Source organism: Myripristis murdjan, chromosome 1, assembly GCF_902150065.1.
Source record: "Myripristis murdjan chromosome 1, fMyrMur1.1, whole genome shotgun sequence".
Classification (NCBI taxonomy): Eukaryota; Metazoa; Chordata; class Actinopteri; order Holocentriformes; family Holocentridae; genus Myripristis; species Myripristis murdjan.
In genome coordinates, this window is record NC_043980.1 from 3,452,526 (window position 1) to 3,464,701 (window position 12,176).

Genomic DNA, 12,176 nt, shown 5'->3' on the forward strand with positions numbered 1-12,176 from the left:
CATGAACTTTCAGAGCCTTCACACTTTCTTCACTCCAGTTTTCCATCAGCGGGATAAAGTCCTCCACATGAGTTTTCCTAAAAGCAGCAGCACTGTTGGCTTTTCAGGACTTTTTCACCCTGAAACGCTCCCTCCTCCTCCGCCAGGGAAAATAGTCCCCGGGGAAACGTTTTGCAGAATTTGATAAATGGTTTGATGGTGGATGGAAAATGTGGAGAAACCGTATTAAACAAGACATTTCTAATCACTGGGATGGTCCTTTAACACCTGGATTTGATGTTTTTTGTAGTATTGATCCCTCAGATCACATGTTAACATCTGGTGTAAAGGTGATCAGTAATACACACATAGAGAGAGCCCTGTCTCCTAAATTACATTCTCACACAACTAAACTGCGTTTTCAGTTACGTTTCGAGGGGAATGCATGTTTGTCATCGGTTATTTTTGTTTGTATCACAAGAGTTTTTATAATGTCTTAGTTTCAAGGCGGCGCTCAGTGGATCAGCCGGATCAAACAACGAAAATTCACTCAACAAACCAAGAGAGCTTGAATCCAGAGCAAAGCAACTGTGGTGTGCTTTTTTTTTTATGCCTAACCCTAACCTTTCCCTAACCTTAACCAAGTAGTCTTCATGGCTAAAGTAACAAAAATGGCTAAAATGCCGCCTGACATGATATACAAGACATGTTGATCAGAAACATATTGGTCACACATCAGAAACAATACATGAAAGAATAAGTTTCCCCCTAAATGTAATTAAGAAATGCAGTTTAGCTGTATGGGAAGGTCATTTTTAGGAGTTACAGACGATGCAGACGTGGATCCACTGTGATGTGACGTCGGGATATTGGTCATAATGCAGGATTATGTCTGATATGGTCTTCTTCAAGTAACCAGGCAAACAGATAATCCATCCAGTAAACATTTACCCGTCCTGCTGTGACTCGTCACTCGTTATTTTTATGTTGATCTGAAGGTCTTGGACGGTCGAAGCTGCAGGAACCTGCCGGACGTTCTCGCTCCTCTTCTAAACTCCTTGTAAACCTCTAGGCGGGCGACGACCGACGAACACGACACTGAATGTGGTGCCAAAGTGCGGAGTGATGCTGTCGGTGCTGTACAGTGGAGCGGGGCATTATGGGTAGAGCTCTGCCGTGGTGCAGGTGGCGGTCAGTCGCTGCTCGTCGCTGTTGGTGTGAACCGTGAAGCTGCTGTGGCGGCTGCCCCAGTCGTAGCAGTCGGACGACAAACTGAGGAAACAGCAGAGAGCGAGGTTAGAGCGCATGGCTGCTCACCTGACAACGCATTTATTATTTTAGTTTATTATTTTAAACTGTCATTATCCATACAACAGAGCTTTTTTTCTGAATATTGCAGGTGCGGTACAGACTTTAGCCCAGTGCCATGCAAGAGGACGACGGGCGGAGAGCTGAACTAAAAAACATCCCATGATGCTTTTGTCTTTTTTATCATTAAAAAGAGGGAAACATCTCATCTAAAATATGGGAAAAAATGTGAAATATAGTTCCTGTGAAAGGGCTCCATGTTTGGGATAACTCGTGTTCATTACAGGCAGATGTAACTAATTACATTTCCTCTAATTACATATTTCTTTAACTGAACAACTTTTTGTGCACTTGTACTTTTTGGAATATTTTTATTTAAACATATATTTATATTTTCCATTGATGCAACTCTCTCCAAACAGCAGCTTGAGGACCCATGCAGCGTTCCTGCACCCCATTTTTTGCACATTTTTACTTTATTTGCGATGGAGATAAACATTATTTATGTTATAAACCCCACACCCCCCACCCCCACCCACCCAAAAAAAAAAAAAAAAAAAAAAAAAAAAACGTTATTATGACCCATCTAATTCTGGTAGCGTTGCGGGAATCGCCCACAATCATCATAAGAACTGAAGATGACACAAAAAGAAATCTGGCAAACACAAAGCAGAGCTGTGCGTGGGGTAAAAGCTCAAAATAAATTTCACTGACTCATAATTGTCACTAGAAGTTTGATTCGCCTTCTTATTGTCCAAAATCATAAGAAATTAAATAATGAATTGCAATACGTTCAGGTATCATGAATCGAATCATGTCCCGCTGATTCCCACCCCTGTGATTATCGCTCTCACCTGGCCGAGGCGTTCTGGGGGGGGATGCTCCACGCCAGGTCGTCATCGCTGTCGTACCGCCGAGGGTTGTCAAAGAAATATCCTCTGGAGGAGAGGACGTGGTTCGGTATCCCCGCTGCACTCTGTGTACACACACACACACACACACACACACACACACACACACACACACAGGAGCACGGCTGCAGGTTAATATCAGTTTTTATTTGCCGATTCATTCAGCAGTTTTTAAATTTAATAAATAAAAAAAAATACGTCCACAAACTGTAAAGTAAAGTAAAGTAAAGTAAAGCCCAAGCCAATCTCAGTGATTTACTGATGCTGCTGTTTTTACCTGATAAATGACCAACACATTACATTGATCACTGAAAATATCACCCATTAATTTTCTGTTTTCTAATCAGTTAAGCAGCTAAAACACTGAGACTGAACCAGCGATACCACACTTTGTTCTGTGACGTTAAATAAATCAACACGTCTGTGAGTTTTTGTCCCTCAGTTTCTCGATCGATCGCTGGTGTGAGAAAGCAAGGAAAAGTCTGGAGGTCTGATGTGATTTATGATGTTGTATTAAGGAAAAAAATACAGAGCTGAGGAAAGGGAGGTAATATTCTGAGAAAAAAACTCAGACTTTCAGAGATCAAAGCAGTAAATTTACACAAAACGACGACTTTAGCGGCTTACAGCCTCGATTGAAGTAAGGTAAGTGTCTGCTGTGCCGGCAGCCAGGAAACATTTTCTGTGTTTGGATCCAGATCTCAGGCTGTTTTTTATTTTTATTTTTATTTTTATTTTTTTTATTTAAATTTTAATGTATTTTTAGTTTATTTTTAATTTATTTATTTTTACAGTTGACTCATTGGTAGCTGGATAAAGTTTAGACAAAATGACAAACTTCAACGTTAGCTCATGCAGCTGACTTAAAAAAATGTTTTTTTGTGATGTAAGACACTTTTCCCGAAATTGTCAGCAAACATGCAAAAAATACAACGTACAAAAAAGATAATAGTGTCGATACACAGCATCATGAATAGATTGCTACTAAAGCTTCTGACTGAATCTGGACTTTAGATTAATTTTGCTCAGTAGTGAATTTATTAATTTTGCATCCACATTTTGACCCCAGTGCCTCTTTATCAGGACTGCTCTTTATTTACTGGCATTTTTGTTCAATTTGTTTCACCATTTTCATTTTCTATCAGCGGTTTTGACAGACATCTACAAATAAAACCTTTACATATGATTGTATAAGGGTCAGAGGTCACACACACACACACACACACTGACCCTGTCCTGAGGCGGCCGTCGGACCCTGAAGAAGAAGACGACCAGCGAGGTGGGCAGCAGCTCCCAGACGAACAGGATGACGCCGAACACGACGTAGCCGGCGTCTCCCAGCGACGAGCGCAGGTCAGCCTGCAGGCACACAGAGGTCAAAGGTCAGCACCGAGACAGAATCTGCTGGGTTTAATGGCAGAATGCTGCGTATCCGTGTTTAGAGGGGGAAATATGAAAAATGCCATGTTGAGTTCTTCAGGCAACAAAACAGGCGATTCTGTTCCCAAAAAATGCTTTATAAGCAAATATTTTCAGATGACGCCGAACTTTAAACTCTTTGCTGTTCCTGCTGAACTGCACAGGTGGAAGGAACTAATTACATTTTTACATTTACTCCTTTATATTTACTGTACTTCAGTCGCTTTTTTGTGTACCTTAAGTTTTAAGTCCATTTTCTGCTTGTGTTTTGTCCTTCACTTCATTTTAAATCAGATCCATTACAGCAGGGGTCACCAATCATGTGCCATGGAGGGCCGAGAGGCTGCAGGTTTTCATTCCAACCAAGACCTCCACCAGGTGACTTCACTGATCACCTCACCTTGTATCAGAAAGGAGGAGCTAATCAGTGAAATCACCTGGTGGAGGTCTTGGTTGGAATGAAAACCTGCAGCCTCTCGGCCCTCCATGGCACATGATTGGTGACCCCTGCATTACAGAGAACAAATGATCAGTGACAGACTGTGGAACCTTTCACAATAAAAGCTCAGTCAGCAAAGACAAGAAGACGAGCCTGCTTCTGCTTTGTTGCTTCTACTTTTAGTCATTTTACAAATTTCACAATAAAAGCTTCACCATGAAAAACTGCAGCGAGGACCATTTAGACTCAAATGGATTAAGGAGGCAATTGAGATCAGGAAGCGGGCGAAGGATACGATCAGCCGGGATGAGGGAAAATTCATGCTCTCGCACACCTGGGACTCTCTCTTGCCCCATCGAGCGGCGGGGGGCGTGGTCAACCTGACGGATCTGTCAGGTTGACCACGCCCCCAGAGGAACAGTACTTCTACTTCTACTGCAGTCAGATACCAGCAGAGGAACAGTACTTCTACTTCTACTGCAGTCAGATACCAGCAGAGGAACAGTACTTCTACTTCTACTGCAGTCAGATACCAGCAGAGGAACAATACTTCTACTTCTACTGCAGTAAAATACTGTGTTTTGAGGTGTTGTCAGGTGAGGTTTACCTGGTCGGAGACGTTGTACCAGTCGTAGTCGAAGGAGTTGATGGCCTCGATGTCGGTCAGTGCCAGCACCACCAGGTTGTAACAGGCCCGCGAGGCGTACAGCAGCACCACCGTGACGCCGATCAGCGTCACCTGACATGCCGATGTCCCCTGCGCGCGCACACACACACACACACACACACACACACCCCTTGTTTCAGTCCAGGTAAGTCAGAGGAAGGGGATTTGGCCCCAAAATGTTGCAGTCTTCCTTTAACATATTTCTTTATGTCATTGGGCAACTTGTCTTGCAAGATACAAACAAGCCAATAATTTAAATTGAAACTTTTTTTTTTTTTTTTAACGGTCTGCCAGCTGACCTTGGACTCCAGGTAGATATTGGCCAGCGACATCTTGGCCACCTTGTAGAGGCAGACGGACAGCGAGACGGCGCAGAGCACGAACAGGCTGTCGTTGATGGTGACCCGCACCAGCACGATGGTCTTGACGTCGGCCGAGGTCATCTTGACCAGCAGAGCGCAGACCAGGTTGACCACCAGGAACAGAAGACTGACGGCCAGGAAGACCAGGTAGAGAGGAAGTCTGACCGAGGAGAGGCAGGAAGCAGGAAGCAGGGCAGTCAGTCCCGTGCCACAAGGTACGCATCAATAGTAATAAAAATAATATTTTATAGCACCTTTCATACAGGGGGTGAAGCTCAAAGTGTTTTACAGTAAAGTGAAAAAACACAAGAATAAAACAGGCGATTTAAAACAAGGGCAATAAAACCAAGCAATCAGTTGAAAACAAAGAGTAGAGGCAGTAAAACAAATGTCAAAAGATGGAGATGAAACAAATTAAGATATAGAAACAACAAAGGAAACAATGAAATATGTGAAAACAATAAAAGAATAAAAAAAAAGCTGTGTTGACAGTTGAAAGCATTGTTGAATAAGTAAGTTTTCAGTTCACAGAGCAGCTCTTATAGCTTTTTTGTAGGGTATTCCATCATTTTGGTGCTGAAATAAAAACGCTTTGCTGACGATTCTCTTATTTATGTGACAGTTGTATTTTTAAAAAAACAAAAACAGAGGATCTAAGAGGTTGTGAGGGATTATAAAACAACAAAGAATCAGTGCTGTAGGCCGGTCCTAACCCATTTAGAGCCTGTGAACAAGTAAAAAAAGTTTAAACTCAGTCCTAAAAGACGCAGCGAGGCAGTGCAGTCAGTCCAAAACCTGCAGGATCCAATCGTGTTTTTTTTTTTTTTTTTTCAGCTGAACTTAAAGCTCTTATTGTTCACCAAAATTTGGCATTATTTGTTTTAATTTCATCATTATTGTTTCATACACACTTTAGTTATGCTTGCAGGAAACTGGGCCGTTGTGGCAGCAAGTAGTAAAAGGATACAGCAAAGAAAAATATTAAGTATGATATGATGTAAACAGGAAGAGAACAAATGGGATATTAAACACGCCCGGCATTTGCAGTGGAACATGTCGAAATATTTGATTAAGAAGAAAAAGTCTGGATCACAGCCCTGAGGGTGTAAAACAGCTGGAGAAATGACTGAAACAAGGGGAAAAATAAATGAATAAGTGTCCAAAAGGGAAAGAATTATGTAGTTTGACATGAGTCAAAAATATAAACATTATAAAATACAGGCAGTACAAATGAGAAAGAATTTGTGAATATGAAAAAGAAAGTATATTAATTTATAGTGCATATACAGGGCATGCAAATATGTGCATCTCAATGAAAAATATGAACAAAAAAAATTAATATTCAAGGTGCCACCATGTGCTTGTAGGAAGTCCAAAAAAAATCAGGGAAAATCGGTTTTATAGGAACAAGTAACTTGTATTTCCCATATTGCACCATGGGCCCTATCTTTCACACTGCGCTACCCGTTGCCACTACCCGCTACCCATGAATTGCGCATTTAGCAGCTTCCATCCCTAAACGGTATCTTGCGCCCACACTACCTGCTATATATGCCAACTCTGTTATCTGCACCTGGAGGTGTGTCCGTGGGCGTGTTTATGCGCTTTCTCTACAATTGCTATCTTGAGCACACACTTTAGGGAAAGCATATAGCGGGTCCTCAAAACCACCCGCTATCCCATTTGGGCTTTTACAAGAGCGCGCCCAGGCGACTTCAATGCACGTCCACTTGGACACATGTGGACGTGCACATGCCGCTCCACCTCCCGAATGAAAAGCCACCTTGCTTTAGCCTCAGTTATAGTAGTAAATAGTACTAAATCGCGACCTTCCTCTCTCCATCACGGGTTTTGGTTTGAGGATTTGGGATAGTGTAGCCTGCTCTTAATGGCAATGGCACCTGGCACACTGATTGGTGTAACTGGCGTAACACCCAAACCACCACCTATGCATAATATAACGGGTAGCACAGGTGATTTACGGATAACGGCAGGTGTGCAAGATAGCAACTTTTGCGGGGGAACGCCTCTTACGCAATGCTAAATCCCCAAATAACAGGTTTAGGGACTCTGGCCCCATGAGTTTTACTTTCATTATGAATCTTTAAATATTTGGAAATGTCAGATGTTTGGTTTGGAAGTGAAACTCTTCAGCAGTAAAACGCTGATGTTGTTTGATTAGCAGGTACCTGTACTTCAGGAGCGCTGGTGTGAACTTGGACTTCGCCTTGAAGTACACCTGTGAGGAGGTGCAAGAGAGGTCGATTACACACACAACACAAACACACACACACACACACACACAGTTGGATGATTTAATGTTGCTGTTTGTCAACTGGCAGGAAATTAAAGGGGAAATAATACGTTTTTACGGCTCCAATAACCAAAATCTATTAACGGCAACTTTTACAGGGTCGTCGATTAAAACTAATGACTCGTACTTTACAAAGTGACTAAAGAGCATCTGCATCCGTTCTTTTTTTTTCTTTGTTTTCACAGACAAAAGATATTATTGACGAGACTGTGTAAAATCATTCATTTATTTATTATACAAATACATTTCTGTTGAACCCTGTCAAAGGCCTCTAATCAGTAGTGAAGTGAACCAAATAAAAGCAGCCGTCATTTTCAGCCTAATTATTATTATTATGGTACTATATTTACCAGGATGCCTTATATGGAAGTTACATTTGTTTTTTTGTTGAACGACAGGTGACAGGTGATGAGTGCTGCGCCCAGAATGACCGGAAATAAAACTTAAAAACTGACTCAACCGGCTCAGTGCTGCCTCCAGTGGCCAGGAGTCATATCGTCACCATCAATTTAACGCACAGGGGTGATCCAAAAAAAAAACTTGGAAAAGACAAAAAGTTGGAAAAGTCAGTTTTTTTTTGTTTTTTTTTTGTTTTTTTAAATTGGCGATTGTGAATTAATTAAAGGAACAGTTAGCACAAAATGAAAATTGTCTTCGTCCATTCAGGGCGTTTGCTAGTGCAGCTCAGTGGTCAGGCGGTAGGTTTGCACCATTTCTGAGCACAAACATTCACTACAGCTGCGACAGCAACAACAGTTCATAGTAGCTCATGTTCTTGACGGGTTCTCGTAAGTTCTCGAAAATTCTCAAAGAGTTCTCTCAAGACCCGAGTTTCTGAATGGCCGTTCCATTTCATTGTTTACTCTGAAATTGCCCGTGTGTTTGCCGATTTCTGCAGACAGAGGGATTTGAACCCCACTCACCAGTCGAGAAGTAGCTGCGTTACCCGGTTTACAGAGCTGCTGCAAATCAGGCTAACCCAGCCCGCCAGTCGGTCAGTGTTGATTAAAGGGCTCAATTGGATGAAAGATTGAGTCGATGAAGTTGGACTAATTTTTACCAACTGACTGGGGAGCTGATAATTTAAACTTTAGCCGAGGAACATCTTCCCGTCAGAAATGCCTGCAGCCACGACGTTGCTCTGCTTTTGTCATTTTAGTTTGAATTTATGTAGCACAGTGCTGACAGCAGTGTCTATAACTTTATCATCCTTTTTCTGGTGTTAGCCAGCAGGTCTGGGTTGATATGTTTATCTTCAGATTCAATACTATAACGATACTTTGGTGCGGATTTTGTATGTATTGCGGTTCTTAAGCGTTGCGATTCGATATTATGATTAATTGCGATTTTTGTCATTTTTAAGTTGGTCCCTTGACCTCTGACCTCCAGCTGTGTGAATGAAAATGGGTTCTCTCCCCTCTGCAGACACGCCCACCTTCTGCTAATCCCATGCAGTTTGGGCCCCAAAGCCTGCAGTCCACATGTGTTCTTGTGGCCTGTTGTAAAATGGTGTGTGTGTGCAGACTGGGGCCTAAACAGTCTTGGAGCTGCATCAGTTGGCTTTGACTGGAAAGCTGAGACTCTTGTGGATTCAATGAGCCACATTTGATTCCTGTGTGATGATGTTGGCCCCCATAGCAGCCATTTCACTGCAGGCACAGACTTTTGTCCAACTGGACGTCACTGGAGAAAATGACCTCTAGTGACCTCTAGGAGAATCACAGCCTCATCAGACTTTACACACACAAACTAGAGGAGGATTCAAAACATCAAAATCACAATAAATAGTCATTTCAAATTGCAACACATATCGAATTGGCCCCAAGTATCGTGACAAGCTAACGAGACCCTGTTTAGTTCTGTTTGTGTGCATTTTCATCATTTCAGTCAGTGTGGATGTGGTGGAGGAGGGGGGGCCCAGGTGAGGTTCGGGCCCCCCCTGGTCCTGTGATCCGGCCCTGCCCGGCATCACCGGCAGGAGCGGCGGTGGAGGCCTCACCTGTGCGCAGTAGAGGTTCATGAGGCTCAGGGTGAAGAACTGCAGGCAGACGGGGAAGCAGTAGAGCAGCCAGAAGGCGAAGGGTCCGAGCGCGTTGGCCGTCACGCAGTCCCGGAAGTAGAAGGAGAAGAGGAGGGCGCGCAGGGCGGCCCACAGCAGACACAGGAACAGGAAGGCCGTCTGGTAGCTGAAGCGCTTGTGGCGGTAGCGCAGCACCAGCCACAGCTGCGCGTACACGAAGGCGAACAGCAGCGAGTAGAAGACGGTGTAGGCGATGGTCAGGCCCAGCTTCACGTAGGGGGGGATGGCCGGTGTGATGGTGGGAGGTGGGGGGAGGTGGGAGCTGTTACCGGCTGCCGCTGCTCCTCCTCCTCCTCCTCCTCCTCCTGCTGCCGACACCTCACGCTGCTCCTCTGCCGGGTTTCCCTCCATCGCCTCCCCATTCATCCCCTCTGTTCCCCAGGGGAGCGAGGAGAGAGGGAGGGACGGGATTAAAGAAGCAGCAAGAAGCCTCTTTTTTTCTTCTCCTTCCTCCTCTTCTCCTTCTTCTCCTCCTTCTTCTTCTTCTCAGGCAGTAGGAGTGTGTCGCGGCTTGTCAGACGGATCCCTCCCCTCCATTCAGCTTCTCCTCCAGACACACTGAGTCAGAGAGAGAGAGAGATGGAGCAGGAGGAGGAGGAGGAGGAGGAGGGAGAGGGACACTCCCCTCTTTTTGCCGGTGCCTGCAGGAGAGCTATTGGTGGCTCCGGGTCATGTGATCCCGTTTCCTAGCTGATGATTGGCCGAGCAGGAGGCTGGAGAGAAGAGGAGGAGGGGGGAGTTGGTAGAGGAGGAGGAGGAGGAGGAGGAGGAGGAAGGTGAAGAGGTACAGATGGATCTGGAAGGAGAGAGAGGCAGGGAGAGAGAGGTAAAGTGAATCTGTGTTTCTCTCTCACACACACACTCACACACACACACACACACACACACACACACACACACACACACACGTCGTGGCTCAGCAGTGTTACGTAGAGCCAGCTCTGACTGATGTGGGGTTTCAGCTGATTTCACTGAATCGGGCTGTTTTCATGCCAAACCGCTTGCACACGCTGAGTTTCCTCCTCCCGGATTTTCTCCTCATCCGGATGGAAAAGCCTCATGAACGCGTCCAAAACCGTCAGCGGACACCGAAACCCAGCAGGGGAGCGACTAACACCCCATCCAAACGCAGCCTCATCTCACTCCACCGGTCCAGTTTGGCAGCATTTCACTCCGTCTGAAACAAACTTTCACCAATTTTCTGATATTCAACAGCTTTGATTTTGATTTTGATTTACACCTGAGTTTTTTTTTTTTTTTTTTTTAATTGCAGAAATTCAGTGAGTTCCCTTAGAAAAGCCTCTGAAACAGCATTGAGAGCATAAACTTCCAGATTAAAAGCCTCTTTATTCAGTAACACACCAAAGCTGATAACAGGTGCACATCACGACGTCTCATTGAATCGACTCAGGACAGTAAAACGTGGTCGTTGGTTGTGATGTCAGACTGGAACAGGTTTGATATCGGTGTGATCTCGTACGGGCCTCAGATGTGTGTGTGTGTGTGTGTGTGTGTGTGTGTGTGTGTGTGTGAGCAGGCCGCCTGTTACGTAACACGCCGCTCGCTGTTAGATAAGATTCCTCTCGTCCTGCCACAGCAGCTTCACCCCTCTGGCCCGCTGCTGTTCACCCCACACTTTAAAATGACAATAAAAAAAATATATCAGCAAATGATAGCGTCACTGGAGGGGCGCGGTGGCTTTGGCTCAGATTATCCTGAGGTTAAAAAAATCTCAGGCGAAGAGAGGATGACGTGAATCCTCTCCTCTTTCATCCATTCATTTAAAATCCTGTTTCCTTCTCTGTGTTTTATACAAAATGAACCCAAAGCTGTTTAAGGCACAGCACCGATGTGGTGTCACTGGGAGGATATGATGTAATTTGTTAAAAAAAGAGGAAAAAACTCCTTCAAAATGGGTCAGAAATGTCATAAAACATGTTCATGTAATACGTTTCCATGTCGTGTAATGCTCTGCCATCATGTTCCACTAATTAAACATAATTATAATCAGCTTAATTTTCTAATTTAAAAGTCAAATTTAAAGAAAAATACAATGCCTTTAGGGCCACTGTTAGGGGAAAAAAACTACATGAGGAAAGGGGGTAATATTCGGAGAAGAAAACTTCCGAGATTAAAATAGTAAATTTACAGGAAAAAAAACTCTGACATTCTCTAAGATTAAAGTGGTAAGTCACACATTTACAAGAGAAGAAATTGGAAAAATCATTTTTCTCCTCCTGTGGGATTCAGGCAGAAGGAAATCCTGCTGGTCTGAGTCCAGAACCCCAATCTCCTCCTCAGCATCTGGACTCTGAAGAGACGTTGCTGTGACTTGGGCCGATTCAGAAGAAAACAACACACTAATTTACACTTTAATTTCAGAAATTATGAGATTTTTTCTCAGAATATTACCCCCTCTCATTTTTTTTCCATTCGGAGGCTGGGTATTATCATGAGGATCTTGCCAGTAGCCAGCTTTAATTACCATTTCTCATACATTAAAACACAAGGCGTTGTGTTTTTACTGTGGAGGTAAAAATGGAAATCAACAAAATACATAAACGTGAGGCGGGCGGTGGAGGACGGCGTGTAGAGCGGCTTGTCGGCAGCTACACGCCGAGTCAGAGGACATGTCACAAGCCTCGCTTTGGAGAAACTGCAGAAAAGGAAGTGGGCGTGGCTTGTGGATAAGTGGGC

At 44.0% G+C, this 12,176-nt stretch overlaps 1 protein-coding gene across 1 annotated transcript; it reads right to left on the bottom strand.

Annotated features, from left to right (window-relative positions):
• Nucleotides 1–1,136: 1,136 nt before the first annotated feature.
• gpr137bb (G protein-coupled receptor 137Bb) lies at nt 1,137–9,866 on the bottom strand. The gene is made up of 7 exons (XM_030048982.1): nt 9,399–9,866; nt 7,275–7,324; nt 5,023–5,245; nt 4,664–4,813; nt 3,429–3,557; nt 2,142–2,263; nt 1,137–1,251 (listed from the first exon to the last, which is right to left on the bottom strand). Exons 1-7 carry the CDS (start codon nt 9,843–9,845, stop codon nt 1,137–1,139), a joined length of 1,236 nt encoding a protein of 411 aa, XP_029904842.1. The 5' UTR covers nt 9,846–9,866.
• Between the last annotated feature and the right edge of the window lie 2,310 nt (nt 9,867–12,176).

Excerpts from the sequence above, each read along its gene's own strand:
- gpr137bb (XM_030048982.1), bottom strand. The coding sequence starts at position 9,845 with ATGAATGGGGAGGCGATGGAGGGAAACCCGGCAGAGGAGCAGCGTGAG. Across the intron at positions 7,325-9,398 it reads TGAACCTCTACTGCGCACAG|GTGTACTTCAAGGCGAAGTC; the intron begins GTGAGGCCTCCA and ends ACCTCCTCACAG. Across the intron at positions 1,252-2,141 it reads CCCCAGAACGCCTCGGCCAG|TTTGTCGTCCGACTGCTACG; the intron begins GTGAGAGCGATA and ends CTGTTTCCTCAG.